We start from the raw sequence: 19,605 nt of genomic DNA, 5'->3' as shown, positions 1-19,605 counted from the left end.
GCCTGGGGGAAGAAACTGTCTCTGTGGCGGCTGGTTTTAGTAAACAGTGCTCTGTAGCGGCGGCCTCAAGGTAAAAGTCTGAACAATGTTTGTGCAGGGTGTGCTGTAAGTGATACAGCACTGTAGATCTATGTTTGGACTGTTCTGATGCAGTGGAGATTCCTGAGTTATCAAAAACATTAGCTTCATCTAAACCTTCAACTTGTATGTTAGACCAATCCCAACCAAATTATTTAAGGAAGTGTTTCCTCTGATTACCAGCCCCATTTTAGATATGATTAAGGGATTGGGGAACAGCACTAGGCTGGTTTAAATCTTATTTGTCTGACAGATTCCAGTTTGTTCATGTAAATGATACATCATACATTCTTCAAACTCAAGGGTTACTTGAGGAGTACCACATTGTTCAGTACTTGGACCAGTTCTCTTAATCTTATATATGCTCCCATTAGGTAAAATTATTAGGCAGCCTGGGAGACATTTTTACTGTTATGCTAATGAGACTCAGCTTTATTTATCTATAAATCGTAATGAGCCCGACCAGTTGGATAGACCACAGTCATGTCTTAAAGAAATTAGAACTTGGATGACTTTAAATTTTATGCTTCTAAATTCAGAGAAGACAGAAGTTGTCGTCTTTGGACTGGGGTTTTTGAAAAAGAAACTGCTTAGGCAATCAATTAATGTGGACAGCATTAAACTGACATCAGCAAAGAACCTTGGTGTTATTTTTGACCAGGACATGTCATTTAAATCCCATATTAAACAGGTTTCTAGGATTTCCTTCTTTCATCTCCAGAACATTGCCAAAATTAGAAATATCCTGTCCAGGAGTGACGCTGAAAAACTAGTCCATGCATTTGTTACTTCAAGGCTGGACTATTGTAATTCTTTACTATCAGGATGTCCACAAAATGCAGTTAAAAGCCTTCAGCTGATTCAAAATGCTGCAGCAAGAGGTCTGATGAAAATTTAAAAGAGAGATCATATTTCTCCTATTTTAGCTTCCCTTCATTTGCTCCCTGTTAAATCCAGAATAGAATTTAAAATTCTCCTCCTCACATATAAAGCCCTTAATGATCTAGCTCCATCATACATCAGAGATCTGATTGGTCCATATGTTCCTAACAGAGCACTTCGTTCTCAGACTGCAGGTTTACTGGTGGTTCCTAGAGTCTCTAGAAGTAGAATGGGAGGCAGATCCTTTAGTTGTCAGGCTCCTCTCCTGTGGAACCAGCTCCCAGTTTTAGTCCGTGAGGCAGACACCCTGTCTACTTTTAAGGCTAGGCTTAAAACTTTCCTTTTTGATAAAGCTTATAGTTAGAGTGGCTTAGTTTATCCTGAGCTATCTCTGTAGTTATGCTGCTATAGGCTTAGGCTGCTGGAGGAGATAATGACCACTTTCCCTCATTCTGCTACATTCTCCTACTACTCTCCAATTTGCGTTATTTGCTGTTATTTCAGCTTTAACTTTATGTTCTCTCTTTGTTGTTTCCTATTTCAGAAGCTACATCTTGCCTGGCTCTGTTTTAGCTGTGGGATCTTTCTGGAGGGGGGCATCGGCTGAGCTGCTGCTCATACTAACTGTATGTGCTCCCTTTCATACTCTAGAATTGAAAACTGGCTCAGAGTTTATCTGCTTAGCGGTCGTTCTCTCCCAGATGAAGCCACTAGCTACTACTGCCTTTGATGTTTTACTTTTTTTTCACATACAAAGTACTCCTTGATCAGTGCTTCTGTGTCCTTTTTGTGTCTCTACTCTGTTCTGTCAAAGACTTGAAATCTTCAAGATTCAATTGAATTGACTTTGTAAAATGCCTTGAGACGACATGTGTTGTGAATTGGAGCTATATAAATAAACTGAATTGGGGACTGACTTCTGGGTCACCAATAAATGGCGGTGTAGAGCTTAGTCTCCGACCCAAAGCGAGGAATTTCCCCAATAGTCGCATTGTCAAAGTTCAGAATATCCAGAAAGGGTAAAAGATGGCTTCGAAACCGAGAAGCACGACCTTTGCAGCGTTTATCCAGTTACTGCTAGCCTAGCCGAAGATACAGGTGATGGTGGAGAATCGACGAGTCAGTCCCTTATTCTAAGGGAACTCAGAGAATTTAAACAAGACAACAACCATAAGCTGAAAACGATTCAAGGTGAAATCACAAAATTGACCTCGAGACTGGATGATGCTGAGGCAAGAATTTGGGAACTGAAGGGAAACTACAAAATGTGGATGAGGCGCTAGCGCAAATGCTAATGATGTAAGAGTGACTTCAGAAAAAACTCACTGCCTAGGAAGGCTGACTGAGGGGGAGCGTAAGTCAATGATAGAGAAACTGCTCAGAGAATGTCAGGTTTAAACAACCTAAAATACTTATAAAATCACAAAAAGAAGAGAGAGACAAAGAATTAGTTATTTACTCGCTGCGAGGAGAACGGAGAGAGATGTGTTCAGTTACAAATCTCCTACCACTCTGAAAAACATCTGTCCACCCCTCTTTTTATTATCTTTCGGGGAGTCCCTAATTACAAAGACATTGTTCTCTAAAGGATGGGAAAAAACAGCTGCATCGTAAACAGGTCATAAACACCATTATCTTTCAACAACACACTTCCACGGTCTCTCCATCTTAAGATCAGTGCGTCTTCTGTTCAGCACAATCAGCCTTCATCTTTATGACCTCCTCAACTGCGGCTGCTTCCTTCTCAGTTCCATTTATGATCTTTGCCTGCAGACAAACTCATCACATCCTTACTCACACATACATCATGAAAGGTTATAATATCAAATAGTCAAGTTAAAGAATAGGAGAAAATATAAGATAAATCTTTATTCAATTATTCCAACAGAGAAAGTTATTCCACAACCAATGACGATAACTGAGAGGATCTAGAGGGCATCGAATTAAGGAAGGACTTCAAGTATATAGAGGCACACCAGCGGACAATACATGTGGAAGTGTGGCAGTGTTGAATATAAGATCATGCATGGTACTGGTAAGGATTGAAATGTATAAGCTAGAGATTTAAGACGTTAATTAGAAGAGACTTTGGTGTAGTAAGGTAACAGGACTAAAGAGGGAAAATAGAACTCACCATTGCTATTGCTGCAGTGGAGGGACCTCTACCGCAAGCAGGTAGCTGAGGCTACCCCTCAACTTTGGAGTGGGTCAGAAAGTTGAGCGTGTGGAGGGAAGTAATCAGAAGAGGATTGTGTTATTTGCTAATATTGTTTGTTGCAGTTTCCAATTGTTCATGTTTTGTTTTCATATTGCACTAATAGACTGTCTGCAAAAGAAAAAGTAGTGTTCAACCATATCCTATTTTTTATGCTAGAAGTACCTCTGGAAATTATTTCATTTAATATTAATGGGGTATTAAATCCTATACAAAGAAGCAACATTTTGTCAAAGCAGAAAATTGAGAAGGCCTTTGGCAGTTTGTCAGCTGCTCTACCAGAGAAAACAAAACGCTGTATTTGTTTTATGCAAATGTCAAGTACTCATACATCTTTAAAGCAAGACCTCCTCCTGGCAAATCAGATCGCAATCTGCTTTTTCTCTGCTCAAAATATAAGCCCCTTGCTCAGAGGCAACCTGTAATAAAGAGGACTGTGAGAAGATGGTAACAGGAAGCTGAAGAAGGCCTACAAGGTTTCTTTGAGGCTACAGACTGGGATGCACTGTGCCAGCCACATGGAGAGGACATCAATGCCATGACTGAGTGTGTAACCGACTATATAAACTGTGGTGTGGATAGCATCATCCCCACCAGAACGGTGAGATGCTTCCCTAATAACAAACCCTGGATCACCAGTGACCTGAAGGATCTGCTTAACAAGATAAAAGAGCTTTCAGGGAGTGAGACAGAGAATTATTGAGGAGTTTACAGAAGCAACTTAAAGTCTAGATAAGAGACAGGAAGGAGGTGTACAAGAAGAGGCTGATGCTCCCTTTGCCTCCTCCTTCCACCTGTGTGTCTCAAGAAGTCAGGTGAAGAGACAACTGGAAAGACTGAACTGTAACAAGGCTGCAGGTCCACATGGTGTCAGTCCTGAAGGCCTGTGCAGATCAGCTCTGTGGGATTCTGCAGCACCTCTTCAACCTTAGCCTGGCCCTTAAGAAGGTTCCAGCGTTGTAGAGAGACTCCTGCAGGCCGAAAGTTCCCCTCCCAGAGGCACTGACACTTCCTGATTCTTTTTCCTGTTTATTTGACATATTATGTGATCTCAGCATGTTATAGAACCTGGAATATTTCAAAACTTTATCTATTTTCTATCATAGTCTTAATGTCCATCAGTCCTTTGCATTTAGATAATTTTTCTCTACAAATTTATTTGAATAAAAACATACACATAGGATGCATATACCTGCACGTAAATGAGGTGAGTTGAATATAGCTGATCAGGTGACTCTTTGTGGGTGTAATTTAAAAGCTGCATGTTGACTATTTAAACAAGAGCAGAACAGCTGGAGGTAGCTGACAGTGATGGCCTTCAACAAGCTGATCTGTGTGGCGGCTCTGCTGACTCTGTTGACCAAAGGTAAGAATCCCTGCAGACAAGAACGACTACCTGAAGCTGTCTTCTACAACCATCTTCTGGAGTGTTTAGAAGTTGTTTTAACATCTGAATTATTTGGGGATTTTGTTTTTTTATTTGTTTTATTTGCATAGTAGGAAGAGTTATTTCTCTTCTGTTATCTGCAGCACCAGATGAAGAAACGTTTTATACACTTTTTTTATAGTTAACCTGACCATCAGTTTTGACTATTTCTATGACTACAAACTATTGATGAGGTGAACAGACCCAGTGCAGTTAGTTGGTTTTTAAATATTTGTCTTTGTGTGCATTTCCAATATCTTTATAGTGTAACTGCAGTATTAATGTTCTCCTTCAAGGCAATAACATCTCTTTAGTTTCAAGTCACTTAATTTGAATTTTCCTTGTGCTTATTACTTGTTCTACTGTTTGTGACAAGTGGAAAGTGACAAAAAAAATTATTTGTTTCTGCAGCCGTTTCTGTGCCATTTCACAAGGTTTACAAAGCAAATTTAAAAATTTCAATACTGAATAAAATATTTTCATAGGAATATATTCATAGTGAGAGCTGTTATTGTTAAGGCATAACCTATTAGAAATTCGCTGCTGGGTGCAGAGGTGGTGGTGCAGGGAGTAAAGGAGGCCTTAGTCCTCGACCCGGACTGTCAAGGGATCAAATCCTGCCCCGTTGAGCTCCCTTACCCTGCTCTTTCCACATCATTTCCTGTCTCATTGCTGTCTAAAATTACTTATAAAGGTTGCTTGAGCCTAAAGGAATGATCGCTGACCAGTTAAATTTCCATGTGTTTTTAATACTTATGAATTAACTTATGAAAACATCTGAAACAGGGATTTTTATCATTTGTTTTACCATAGAAATAAAATGTGAACACCAGGGTGTGATGCATGGGCTCGGTAAAAAAAAGAGATTTATAATATTTAAATATATTCTTTTACAGCTTTCAGGAAATTAATGCACAAATAAATTATCGGCCAAATAAACCACGATAGGTTCTGTTTCTTAAAAATGGTGGCTGTCACCCAGGTCCAAAGGTTTTTTTTCAAAGACCAATACAACATTATAAGAGCCTATAAACCAAGACATCCTAACAATGCTGGTGGCAGATATTTTTTACCAGAGTTCCTCCTAAATAAAAGCTGTTATTACTAGTAAATTAGTAATAACAGCTTTTTAGTAAATGACATGCAACAAAAAATCATTAGAAATCTGTTGACACGTGTACAGATGATTTTCTCTCTCTGTCATCCGTCATTCTATCTATGCCTCCTTCTCGCCACAGTGACAGCAGACATTTTTGTGTCCCAGTTAGTACCTGCATTTCAAACGTGCTAAATCTAGACGCAAAAACAGCACCCGCAATCCATTTCAAGTTTGATAAATCACATTCCAGGTGGTAAGGAATTACATTTGCATATCCCCCTCCCATTAATTTGCGGGATTAGGTCTTTATGTTCTGTTTTGCGTGTTCATGAAGGCAAACACGCTAAAAGGTTTGCACCCGTTGTTCCCCAGATTTTACACATGCAATTCTATTTATACATGGTTTGTAGATCAGCTTTGGACACGCAACCCAGTTTGCATGTGATTGTGTACATGCAAACCTTTTGAATATCAGATGCAACGTGCTTGTTGCCTTGGGTATTAAATTACATACAACAGTGATGGTATCACTGTCACTGTTCAGTCCTGAAGAGCTCAGTAAAAGTGGTTTTCATGGATCTGCTAAGGTCCACCAACAGTTTAGAGCTCCTCTTGAATTAGGCTCTGTTTACACTACATGCAACATGACATCCATCCATCCATCCATCCATCCATCGCAGGGTAACGACACTTGGAGGGCATTCCAAAAATCCTCCTCCCTTTCGGGCATTGACCCCCATCCTGGAGGGAGCAATCCACTTGTCTCTGGTGGAGAATCATGTGATCAGAGAAGCAAAATCACCCACATTTGCTCCATAAAAACATGTTTATCTCAAAATATTAATTTGTCTCTTGAAATATCAACATGGCCAACTCAACCGTCAAGAAAATCACATCAAAATGAATAACAGGGGGACTTTAGATCTGATTCATCATCTGTTACATATAATTGGCCTGAAAATGATTTAAGAAATCAATTTACTTAATCCAGATATGGAAATTGCAAAAAGTAAATTCTGTAATTTTCAATATTTTCAAGACTTAGTCTTTGAGTGCATTTGCAAACTGTTCTCTGGATTTTATAGTTGCCTTTGGAGTAATGGCTTCTTTCTTGCTGAGTGGCCTTTCAACCCATGTAGGTTTATGACTTGTTTCACTTCAGATAATGACCCTCTGCTAGCAGCTTTAGCTTGCATCTTCTCAAGGTCTTTAGCTTTTGTTCTGGGTTGATTTGCAGATTTCTTACCAGAACACATTCATCTCTGGGACACAGAACCCCTTTCCTTTCTGAACGTATGATGGCTGGGCCTTCCCATTGTGTTTATACTGGCTTATAATTATTTGAACAGATAAATATGGCTCCTGCAGACATCTGAAAATTGGACCAAAGAATAAACTGGACCTGTGGAGGTCCACTATTGACTCTTGTTAAAATATATGATTTTTCCATATCACACAAGGCAGAAGTATGTTTATGTTATTACCTTAAAATATATTTACTGTCAGGTTCTGAGGTTGTGTTGGACCAAAATGCAAACAGGGACTAAGGTTCTGCATGTTGTAGAGTAAGATCAATTTAATAAAGGCTCGTAGTCAGCACTTACAAGATCGCTGGAGAATCAGAGAATACCCTGCTAGCACATTGCAGGGAAACACAAGGAGCTGGAGGAGAGACGTGACATGACATGGTTTGCATGACGTGAGGAACCGTTGGGGAATAATGAGCACAACCAGGTATATAAGCAGAGAGAGGAGGAGAATGGACCAATGAGAGGGAAGCTAAGGTAATCAGAAGAGAAGTGAGGACAGGTGTGGGAAGTGGCTGTGGAGACTGACGGATTGGATGGTAATTATGGCGATTAATGCTGAGGAACGAAGGGACACGAGGATCTAAACTAGACTGAAAACGTAAACAAACTAGAAACCAGTAAATGGGAGACTAAGAAAGAGACAATAAATACAGAACTAGGAGGGGGGAGCGACGATCTAAGATAACAGATAACTAAAACATAAACAATAAGCTGAAACTAAACCGAGCAAGAAAAAATTATCAAATACTAATAACTACCAGAGAAGAACTGAAACAGAAGGGACTAACACAGAGAACTATACTAGAATAATAAACCGGGAAGGGAGAAAATGAACATGAAGAACTAAGCGAGAGATAACTATACTAGAAGTAAGTCTGGGGAGAACAACTAATCTAAAGGGAAACAAACCTTTGAGTAAACAATAACTGAAGGGGATCTAAGGGCAAGGGGAGGGACTACTAAGGGGCACAAGTGAAGGAAAGTCAGAACACAGGAAGACAGAAGGACATAAATAAACCAGTGAGTGGGTGGACTAATAAATATGAAGAAGAACACAGAAATAATAAATGACAGAAACTATAACCAAACTAAGAAGCACAACATAAGGAAAAAACACTTCACAGCAAAACCAAAACTAAGCCAAAACTGGCAGATCCTGACATTTACAGGTTGGCCTTTATTTAACTCAAATGTTGTGAATTAACCCAAACACATCTGGTTTTAATTGTATACTGAGATGAAATTACATACAATTAAACCTTATTAACTAATTAGTGACCTGTGGAGGCAACTAGTTGTATTGGGTTTTATTTGGTAAATGGGCCTGCACTTGTATAGCGCTTTATCAAGTTTCCAAAGACCACAAAGCTCTTTACACTACAATCAGTCATACACACATTCACACAGACAGTTGTGAGCTACATTGTAGCCACAGCTGACAGAAGTCAGTCTGCCCCTGGGGGTATTCAGGGGGTATCACATTAAATGAGGTTGAAATACATGCCACAACTGTCTGATTACATTTAGAAAACACTGTATTGGTTAATGCATTACTTTGTGTTGGACCGTCACATAAAATCTGTTGTAACATGACAAAATGTGAAAAAGTATGAAGATTTATGCAATGGACTGCAAAGGGTGAAAAAAAGAGTTTGTTAGCAAGTTTGTTTCCAAGGTTAACCGTATGACCCAATAAAACCCAGGAACCTGACAATGGTTTTTGATGAACTGATGAATTAATACTAAGCAGCTTGTCATGATTTGAGGGTATTTGGGTATTTGTTTGGGTTCAAGATATTTTTATTTCCAGTTTACATTTTGGATCTTGTTTCTGTTTATTATTTGTCAGGCTGTGCTTTAGTTTCTTATTGTGTTCCAGTTCAGGTTCTGTACGTTTATGTTTTCCCGATTACTTTGCATCCTTGACATTCTGTTTTGCTCCTGCCACGTTTTGTTCTCTCCTGTCTGTTAAGCAACCAGCTTCATTTGGCCCACCTGCACTATGTTAATCAGTTTTGTTTTCACCTGTGTCTTGCCATTCATGTACACCCTCATCCTGTTCATTCTTTGTGGAAATATTTTGGATCAACTCATCTCTATTCAGTTTACGTTTTGGATCTTGTTCCTGTTTATTATTTTCCTGGTTGTGCTTTAGTTTCTTATTATTGTTTTCTAGTTCATGTTTTCCTGACTAGTTTGTATTATTGGATTTCTGTTTTGCCCTAGTCACGTTTTGTTTTCCCTGCATCTGTCAACCTGCAATCAGCTTCATTCGGTCCACCTGCATCATGTAATCAGTCTTCTCATTTCATCTGTACCATACTCCATATATAGACAATCATTCAGTTTACTCATCGCAGAAACATCACTACCTCTTGCTGTCATCTGTGCCTGTACCTGTTTTGTTCCTGCCTCTTTTTGTAAGTGCTTCGCTTTGCTTAAAATAAACCGTCTATACTTACGGTTAAGATGCCTGTCCATCTGCAATCTGCGGTCCTCCACCACTCCACTCCTGATAGCAGCTGTATTTATGTCAGAGAACTGTGTCCTGAACGCCCCTTCCCTGTAAGGCTGTATCCTTAAATAAGTAGTTATTTCTGTTGTTTAGTAGAAAACAGTTACAGAAGGACAAATAAAAAAATATTTAAAAACTTGTGTTCTTAAAAGTTTATTTTTCTTCTTTCAGAGTGTGACTCACAGCTATCTGGTAAGTCAAATCTTCTCTGCAATTTTACAAATCAAATCAGTTTTACTGCAGTTACTCAATAAACAGGTTTACTGGTGTGATATAGAGCAGTCAAAAAATCCAGAGGTTTGTCTGTTTCCTTTCTCAGTATGTGGTCAGCCATCACTCAACACCAGGATTGTTGGAGGAGATGCAGCTCCTCCAGGCAGCTGGCCCTGGCAGGTCAGTCTGCACATCTCTGACCACTTCTGTGGAGGATCTTTGATTAACGACCAGTGGGTGCTGACTGCTGCTGTTTGTGTCGAAGGGTAAGCAACAAGACTAGAGAAAACCCCTCACCTCAGAGCCAGACAGCTGATCAGTTCATCAACTGATCCAGATCCCATAACATTGCCCTTTAAATAGTTATGAGGTTTAGCTCTGGTCTTTATTGTGAGGTTTCTTCTCAGATAAAGCCAAGCAGAAGAATTTTAAAGATCTATGACTAATTAACACTGGTATGATGGTGTATGAAATAGGGTAGTCTGAATGCCAAAATTTCAAACTCAATACTGATACTAAGAAAAATACTCGACACAAATTTCTATGCAATTATGAAGTTAAATTGTGTAGTTAAGAGAACAAAATGTTACAATATGACAATATTTTTAATTTCTTGTATTAGAGCAAAACCAATAAGTAGTAGACAATACATTTAGGAAAATATTTCATTTAAGTGTCACTTCTTACAGTAGACAAGATACCACTTAGTTTAAGTGTTAAAGTTTTTTATGCAAGTTTTCATCTTTGATTCAGTCGTGCACTTAATTTAATACAATACAATGCTGTGTCGCTCACTTGCGTACTGCACGAATCAGGGTGTGATTTGTTCATGCTGTCTCTGAGTCAAGAGAGTCACAGAAGGCAACACTGGCCCTGACATCAAAAACTGAGAAAGAAACGACAAATTTCTTCCACTCAAATGATCACTCAAGGACGATACAACACTAGCTGCAGCTCAGGGAGGGAAGGGGCTGAGACTCTGTGTTGCATCCAAAAGAAGTGAGACAATTTGAGCAAATAAAAATCAGTCAGTTTATATATTCCTGCCTCAAGTGGAGGAGTTTAAGTATCTCGGGGTCTTGTTCATGAGTGAGGGAAGAATGGAGCAAGAGATCGACTGACGGACCGGTGTGGCTGCCGCAGTAATGCGGACGCTGTGCCAGTCTGCTGAAGAGAGAGCTGAGCTGAAAGGCGATGCTCTCAATTTACTGCACGGTCTACATTTCTACCCTCACCTATGGTCATGAACACTGGGGGTCATGACCGAAAGAACAAGATCTCTAATACAAGCTGCTTAAATGAGCTTCTTCCGCAGAGTGGCTGGGCACTCCCTTGGAGATAGGGTGAGAAGGTTGGCCATGGGTGCAAGTCTATGGCAAACATTTCTGAAGCTGACTTCAACTATGCTGGTAAAATGAGAAACAGGAAGGAAAGAAGGATGGAAGCAAATAAGAAATGAAACAAGTAGGGAAGGGAATAGGACACGAGACAACAAAAACAACACAACTGGTTTACATTGATGATTTATATTTTCTCCATTGCAAACATGGATATTATGAATAGTTTACCTTTATTATGACTAAAGAAATATATGTAAATAATTTTAAAATCATACAAAGTATTAAAAGCAGCATCAACAAAACAGAAAACATGCAAATCTCTCCTGTAGATCAGCAGATAAGGGACTGCCTCAAGTTTGTTTATATGTAAATAATGTCCTTTGTCCCTTCTAACAGATTTCCGTTGTTTTTTTGTTTTTCCATTGAATTACAGACTGACATGAATTGAGGACATTTCTATAAAGGTGTTTATTTTGAGATTTAGAACTAAGCTAGTTCTGTTTGTGTCCTTATGTCAGTATAATCTGCTCCATAGACTAAAATGAGCTAAAGCAAACCTCAGATGAATAACTAGAAATGACTCCTGGTTGTTTTTGGATTTGGTTTTGCGCAGATAATCATTTAGGTTTGTTGGTAACAAATTCTGAGTACCATATCTTGGATAAAAGAAGCCGAAACTAGCGGCCTCCGCAGGATGGCCGGGCACAGCTTTACAGACAGGGTGAGGAGCTCTGCCATCCAGGATGAGCAGCGGCTCAGAGTAGAGCCGCTGCTCCTCCACATTGATTTTGGTTCAAATTCACATCTTTCAATAAGTATTTTTTAAATATCGATATTACAATTATTTTGACAACCCTAGTATGAAATAGTTTCATAAACCTAAGCTTTAATGTTTTCTAAGCATTGCCAACTACACACAAAAAGTTCTAACATCTAACTGATGTTTCAGGTAAATCATGAATTTTAAAGCTAAAAAGTTGTTTTGAAAGTTCTAATTTTCTCATTTCTTAGTCTTGGTAGTAATTCAGCTGGTCTGAGGGTCTATCTGGTGTCATCAGAGCACAGAGGGACCCAACCCAAACGAAATCTCTAGGGACTGTATCACAGATCATTTCTCACCCTGACTACAATCCTTAAGCCACTGGCAATGACATCACCTGCCTGTGAATTTCACCAGGTTGCCTTGCAGCCTCAAGCAACACCTTCTACAGCAGGGTTAAATCTTGGGTTTGGTGGTGGTGAACCAAAAGCTTCATTTTATGGTTCATTTTTCCCAACATAGGAATAAGATTTCATATGTATCTAAACATAAACACCTCTATACAGCATTTACAAACACAGTGTATACAATATAGCATTCATGAAAACTAATATTAAGAAGTGCCTGTATGCATAAAGTTTTGTCTGGTAAAGCAAATGTTAAGATGAAAGAAAAGAAACCCTTAAAGTTTGGCACCATTGCCGCTCCATTTCAGCAACAAACCACCATAATATAAAATATCTATGGTGGAGAAAACAAGTAGCCTACGAACATAACTGTTATGATTTGGGGTAGTTTGGTTGTTTGGTTTCTGGTTTTTTCTTACGTTTTTCCCAGTTAAGGTTTTGACTCGTTCTTTTGTTATTATTCTTCTTAGATTGAATCATGCTTCTGTTATGTTCCTGGTTCATGCTTTTGTTTTGTCGTCTTGTTCATGTTTTGTTTGTATATTAGAGTCTCTCTTTTTGCCACAGCCACATTTTGTTCTGTCTGTCAATTAAGTTTATTCAGTTCACCTGCTCCATGTTAATCAGCTTTGTTTTCCACCTGTACCATGCTCCATTTATACACTCCTGTTCAGTTGTTCTTCACGGAAACATTTCTCATTTTCATGCTCAAGTCTTGTTTTTTGATCATGCCATACCTGTCTTGCCTGCCCGTTTGTTTTGTTCCCGCCTCGTGTAGTGAGTGAGTTTTTCTTTTTTGTTAATAAACCTTTTTGCACTTACCGTCACGATGCCTGTTCGTCGGCATCTTGGGGTCCAATATCTCACAAGCCATAACAATAACGCTGGTTTCAGAAACTGTTCAGTGGCTGGAAATAGATGAAGATTCATCAGAGATAATCATGGAGCGTCCCAATGTTTTTACACTGCTGCCTGTTATCTTTAATAGAAAGGAGCTGAAGCTAACAGAACTGGTCTATAGTAGACAGCATCATGCAAACACTAATTATCTGCAACACGTTACAGGTCTCTATCATCACACTGGTGGTTTAGGTAAATATAAAACTATCTTCATGTTTTGTTTTCTGACTCTTCTGACAGGCTCAGCAGCTTAACAGTATATCTGGGTCGTCAGAGTCAGGAGGGACCCAACCCAAATGAAGTCATTCGGACAGTATCACAGATCATTTCTCACCCTGACTACAATCTTTCTGCTACTGACAACAACATCGCCCTCCTGAAGCTGTCTGTACCAGTGCATTTAACCAGTTATATCTCACCAGTCTGCCTGGCCGCCTCAGGCAGCACCTTCTACAGCGGGGTTCAATCCTGGGTCACTGGCTGGGGCAACATTGGATTCTTTGGTGAGTTGAAAATAACTAACTTCTATTTATGATGTGAGAACCCATCAACACAGTGCTGACGACAGTGTTGTAGATAAAATTATAACAAAACTGGACAACGACTGTGTTGGACCACTTGTTTGCTGAGTATTGGATTATCTGCACGTTGTTGGACGTCACTGTGCCCCTCCAATGGCATCGGCCATTTTGTACCCAGGACAGCCCGCTCCTACATATCCCATCGAGCATTGCGACTGATATGACTGGGCGTCCCCAGTCTGACGTCACAGGGCGCTATATAGGAGGCGCTCATGTTTGAAAACTCGCCTTCTGCTAGAAACCGGTCTAGCGACTGAAGCGCGTCACTTTAAGAGAAGAACTCTGTGCAGAGTTTCATTCATTCTCTCTCGTTGGACAATGAACTATTCATAACTGAAGTTTTTGGACTAAGAAGGCCAGAGATTTCACTTTGCTGATCGAAGACGTGAGTTAACACGTAACTGAAGACACGGAGTTTCGGAGAGATGAACCGCTACCGTGTTTCATTTTCAAGTCGACTTTGATGGTCAGATCATATTTTTCCTTTTTGTCAAGAAGACCAAAGGACAAAGACTGACCGCTCCCTTGAAGTTAATTGTGGACGCACATTAACTTAACCCCACTTTTCCTCGCTCAAATTCCCTCGCTCAGGAAGAAGACGACACCAAGTAAAACCAACCTTTTTATTTTATCTTTTATTGGCTTTATTAGAAGGCCTGGGCAGGGTCAGAGGTTGTAGAAGCGATCAGAATCGCTGGTTAGGATCTCATGTGTTCTGAATAATATGTGCATGTAACCTTGCTTGTTGAAACTTTGATGTGTTATGTTAATATCGGGATCCGCCGCGTTCCCAGAGCTGTTTGTGTTTACTATCTGAGAGTCAACGCGGGTGCGTTGCAAGACTGGACTGTTAAAACGACCTCATGGTAAAATTCTCCATTTTACCTTTGTCTTCAGTCTCACTGTGCTAGCTTGCCGCCAAAAGTTATCAATCCTTTGTGCTCAGGAGTTAGGGGGAAGTTTTATGATCAAGAAGACCATAAAGGACAGTCGGAGGTGCGCGATAACCCCCACCACTCATTTCCCCCTCTCCCTTCGTCTGTAGTGCCATAAACTGCTGGTTGACTCAATACATACCCACTACCGTTTGTTGATTTTGCTTATTTAGATGTGTTACCCCTGTGTTTGTAGAATTTTGCATGTTGAGTAGGTGAAAATTAATTCACATAGATAAAGAGAGAGCGTTTGGTGTTTCATTGTGTGCAAAAGTGATGTGTCAGTCAAAATAAGGTTCAAGTTCCACCCGTTTCGGCAGAAACGGTCGATTAAACAGTGACATCTCCGGCAATAGTTATTAATTATTACGGAGTATTTAACGGTTGTAATTGTCAGAGGCGTTGAGCCACAATTACAACACCAGAAACATCTCTGGTCTCGATTCGTAAATGAGGATTTTTGGTTAAGAAATTGATTTTGTCAGATTATGATTTGTAATTATAATTTTTGATCAAGATTATTAAATCAATAATCATAATTCCAACAACTGACATTAAAATGCTGCTGGCAGTTCCCCGATACCATCACACAATTATTTTGTTCTCTTAATTGTTTTAAAGTTTGTTCTTTGTTAACAAACTACATTTGTGATTCCTTCAGACCCCCTTCCTTCACCAGGAAACCTTTTGGAGGTGGAGGCAGAGATTGTGGGAAATGCCCAATGCAGATGTGATTATGGTTCACTAGCTGATAACCAGAATACTGACAACATGATGTGTGCTGGGTTTCGTGAAGGAGGGAAGGGACCCTGTTTTGTAAGTCTGAACTATTTTGATCATATTTTACTTTCTGCACCAATTCCTTCTCCTCACCTGCTTTAAACAAAATCTTTCTGGTCTTAAAGGGAGATTATGGAGGTCCACTGGTGAGCAAGCAGGGTGGTCGATGGGTTCAAGCTGGAATTGTGAGTTTTAGTTTTGGTTGTGCCAAGCCATATTTCCCAGCAGTCTACACAAGAGTGTCCCAGTACAATAACTGGATCAACAGTCAAATCACCAGGAACCAGCCGGGCTTCATCAACTTTATATCCAACGGGACTGAAAGTGACTTCAATGTTTCCTGTACAACCTCCAACTCTACAACTCATCCACCCAATCCAAAATCAACTCTGACAACACCAACTAAACCTGAACGTGAGTAAGGTTCTACAGGTTTTTCATTATCTAAAGAAAAAAATACTAGGAGTCATGAATTGATTAATTCTCGGGTAAAAATACCAAAATAAAATATTAACTGTCATAACTGTCAAAACTTACCACTATGTTAGGGATCATAGGAGCTAGTCTCATGTGTGTAATAGGTGATCATCATCCACTGAACTTTATATTTGTTTATAATACCTAAATTCAAATTGGCTATAATTATTATTGACTTCCAAAGGAAAAGAGGGAAAACAGTTTTTGCAGGTCAGGCCTATAGTAATTATAGATGGTGACTCTTTGCATTTACATGTGCTGTCAATCTGACGAAGGTCTGTGTTCCCGAAATGTCACATTTAACAAAGTATCAATATGGGAGCTCTGTTTGGTGTGTGGATCTTCTGATTTTAATGTTTATTTTTTGATCCAGCACCAAATCCAGTCCATTCTGGTCTCAGGTTAACCATGTGCTTGATGCATCCCTGTGCTATATCCAGTGTTTTGCTCTGTTATCAGTCTATTAAATGCATTCTGGTGCAAACTTGTTTTGCTCACAAATGGAAAAGAGCAGCTAAGTTTCTTTATTCATTGTGTCCCCAGTTGGTCCTTTTTGGGCTCTTCGGAAGAATCCAGCTTTTTCTTGTCTGTCTTGTCTGCACTGATAGTGTCTTATCCTTTTCTCTTTTGACTGGAGTTCTCTGGCAGCTGAGAGACAAGCAGAGTTTTAATGCACGACACCTAAAATATTACAGCCTACCAAATATTGAAATGTACTATTGCAAATTGGATGCTGCCAGGCTCTCTCTTGTGTCTGCGGGCCTGGTCTCTAGCTGTGCTGGGCTCTGGATCTTGTCTGTCTTCCTGGGGATTGATCCCTGGGTGGGATGTTCAGCGGTTCTCTGCTACCTTCAGTTCAGTCATGGGTTTGTGGGTTGGGGCTCCCCAAGCGGCTCTGACAAGTCTTGCTGGGTGGCGGGTCAAGGGACTCCTCCCTGTTTTCCTGGTGTCCTGACCTCCTTCTCCTGGTACGTGGTGGGCTTCTGAGGCAGAGCGAGTTACTGGTGTAGGTTCTCGTTGCTCTCGGCGGGCAGCCCCTGATAAGGCTAAATGTTCTCGTGCCACCTGAGGGTTTTCCTTGGGCCTGTGATACCCATACATCCCTGCTTTGGGATCCTTGCTGCGGTCTCTCCGGGGTGGAGACCTCTTTGGTCCATCTTGGGTCCGGTCGCTGTCTGGTCCTGTGCTGGGCCAATCACTCCTTAGCTTGGGCGCTGGTGGGACTCCTCACAGAACTATTCTTGGCAACCAACAGATAACTTTTTCTTCTTCTCCACATGTGCATGGGCTCATGCCAAAGTACGCTTAAACATAGATGACAATACATACAATAAACTACCTGTTTATTATGCGCCTGCACATGCTTTGTTTATAGCTAATTTGCAAGTATGTGTGAAATTCCTGTGGCTTTTGTTGCCTCATTATTGTTGCCATAGTTTTTAGTGAATTGCTCTGTTTTGGTTTATTAGGTGATTGATCATCAACTTATTGTTGGTTATTTAGTATGTTTGCTTGGTAGTTGGTTTTTGTTCTTGGTGTTGATTTTGTTGCTTTTGTTCTGTTTTCCCCCTACCCCTCGTTCCTTGTTGTCTTATCGTTTTGTGTCCTCTTCAGTCGATGCTGTCCAATGTCCTTCATAAATTAAGAATAATAAAGGTTGAAAAAAGGAGGAGCATTTTAGACTCCTCTTTTGCAGAGCAAAACTTTCAAGGTACTGGAAAAGCTATCAATCACATCTTCTTGAATGTCAAATGCTGGACGGGATAGGTGAAAAAAAAAAAAAACATTTGCAATCTCATTATTGCACTCATTGTAACTGTAATGACTAATTGTAATGCCCTTATTACCCCTTAAGCAGAATGATCCCTGATGGCTGGACCATTATTTTACACACGTTTCCACATTTTAATGACATCTTTGGAAACCTTTGGAGATTTCAGATAAAGTTCTTAAAGCCTGAATGACATCTGTGCAAATTAAGCTTCACCAATCAGATTTTTGAGAAATGTTTTATTGTGTTTACCTGTGTCTTCTTCCTCCAGCTGTATTCTGTGGACAACAGGTGTCTGCTGGTAAGTGGCCCTGGATGGCGAGCTTGCAGAAGCGTGGCCAGCATGTGTGTGGAGGGACACTAGTGTCTGAGAGCTCTGTGCTGACCAACACTGACTGCTTCTCAGGGTAAGTTGAAGCTGAGGATGATGGGTAAACTTGATGATTGTTTGGTCCGTTTGACTTGATGAGAAGAAAAACGTAAGCATTAGACGTTGTTACCGTTAATATCAGAAACCAACTTCATGTCGGTCTATTAAATAAAGGTTCAGAAGTATTATTAACTAAAGGTTCTAAGAGATAGATGAATACACTGCTGCAAAGTTTATGTTAAACATTAACTGAATTGTGAGAAGCTGAATCCAGATAGTTACAGCATTTTTAAACTGGCCAGGTACCTAAATATCTCTTTAGCTCTTATTCAATCCTTCTTCTATCCCTCAGCTCCCTTGATGTGTCTGAGTGGACAGTCGTGTTGGGTCGTCTAAAGCAGAACGGGTCTAACCAATTTGAGGAGTCGTTGAATGTGGTAAATATCTCTATGAGCAACCTGACAGGGAACAATATCGCAGTGCTTAAGCTGTCATCCAAACCCACCCTGCACAACTACATCCAGCCCATCTGCCTGGACAACAAAAGAACATTCCCAGTGGGATCAGTATGTTGGGCTGCTGGCTGGAGCTCTGGAAGAGGAGGAGGTGAGCCTAATAGCTAAAGGCTTACAGTAATGTTAATATTTGTGCAACGTTTAGTCACGAGGACCAATGCAAATCAAGTCAATTTACCAGAAATGACAGCTTTCTTATTTCACCCAACTTTAGAGGAGCAGGCTCTGCAGCAGTTCAAGGCGACAGTGGTAGATTGTGGGAATGCAGCAACAACTGACAGCATATGCACAGCAACTTTTACTCTGGAGCAGGTACAAGGCAATATCTGTCACCCATCTGAGGGTTATGGAGAGTTTTGAATTTGTGTTTTTCAGCGTTATGAAATCTGATTTATGCTGCTAAGTTAAAGTGTCAAACCAACTAGGATTTCAGTAGAAAAACAGGAGACCGACCTTATTTTATTTACAGGTGCACTTTCAAAAAATTAGAATATCACCAAAAATTGAATTATTTCTGTAATTAATTTTAATAAGATATACTCATAGATTTATCTGATACTTATAGTGACCTTTATGTCACCTGTATTGTTGGGTCTGGTGTCTTTCATCTGTATAGAATCTTAGAAATGAAATCATAGAAGATTTACGTAATGTACACAATATTAATAATGCAAAGAACTACTTGAACTTAAAACAATATTATATTTAAACATCATTTAAACACCAGCTTTTAATGTCACTTTTATAAATTTGGTGATGCTTGTTGTTTTAAAAAAATTATTAAACCATGTTGTTAAGATGAAAATAAATGTTTTATTTCCAGAAGGTAGGTAGATGACCCAATATTTTGGGTCTGTGTTTGTAACAAACCCAAAGCTGAAAGACATCGTTTAATTATTTGTTCATTTATCAAAAGTACGGTGGACGGGAGGTGCAAACCAACATTACAAAATCTGAAACACTTCTACATAGCTTGAGGCAAATTCACATTTCAGAAAACAATTTAACAAGACGTGAAACACTTTAACAAG

General features: G+C 39.8%; 2 protein-coding genes across 2 annotated transcripts; both read left to right on the top strand.

The window, feature by feature from the left end:
* The first annotated feature begins 4,480 nt into the window (after positions 1-4,480).
* On the top strand, positions 4,481-15,863 carry LOC124864182 (serine protease 27-like). Its single transcript, XM_047358846.1, has 6 exons — positions 4,481-4,541; positions 9,697-9,717; positions 9,845-10,004; positions 13,386-13,648; positions 15,323-15,477; positions 15,567-15,863. The coding sequence occupies exons 1-6, from the start codon at positions 4,487-4,489 to the stop codon at positions 15,861-15,863; spliced, it is 951 nt and encodes a 316-aa protein (XP_047214802.1). The 5' UTR covers positions 4,481-4,486.
* A 2,090-nt stretch (positions 15,864-17,953) lies between these two features.
* LOC124864181 (tryptase gamma-like) lies at positions 17,954-18,934 on the top strand. The gene is made up of 3 exons (XM_047358845.1): positions 17,954-18,096; positions 18,412-18,665; positions 18,789-18,934. Exons 1-3 carry the CDS (start codon positions 18,005-18,007, stop codon positions 18,932-18,934), a joined length of 492 nt encoding a protein of 163 aa, XP_047214801.1. The 5' UTR covers positions 17,954-18,004.
* The last annotated feature ends 671 nt before the right edge of the window (positions 18,935-19,605 follow it).

Source organism: Girardinichthys multiradiatus, chromosome Y (assembly GCF_021462225.1).
Source record: "Girardinichthys multiradiatus isolate DD_20200921_A chromosome Y, DD_fGirMul_XY1, whole genome shotgun sequence".
Lineage (NCBI taxonomy): Eukaryota > Metazoa > Chordata > Actinopteri > Cyprinodontiformes > Goodeidae > Girardinichthys > Girardinichthys multiradiatus.
The sequence above is the reverse complement of the archived record's forward strand: the minus strand, read 5'-3'. Positions and strand labels throughout refer to the sequence as shown.

Coding starts and splice junctions, on each gene's coding strand:
- LOC124864182 (XM_047358846.1), top strand. CDS start 4,487: ATGGCCTTCAACAAGCTGATCTGTGTGGCGGCTCTGCTGACTCTGTTG. Junction 9,718..9,844: donor GTGTGACTCACAGCTATCTG/GTAAGTCAAATC, acceptor TTCCTTTCTCAG/TATGTGGTCAGCCATCACTC. Junction 13,649..15,322: donor GGGCAACATTGGATTCTTTG/GTGAGTTGAAAA, acceptor TGATTCCTTCAG/ACCCCCTTCCTTCACCAGGA.
- LOC124864181 (XM_047358845.1), top strand. CDS start 18,005: ATGGCGAGCTTGCAGAAGCGTGGCCAGCATGTGTGTGGAGGGACACTA. Junction 18,097..18,411: donor AACACTGACTGCTTCTCAGG/GTAAGTTGAAGC, acceptor TCTATCCCTCAG/CTCCCTTGATGTGTCTGAGT. Junction 18,666..18,788: donor GAGCTCTGGAAGAGGAGGAG/GTGAGCCTAATA, acceptor ACCCAACTTTAG/AGGAGCAGGCTCTGCAGCAG.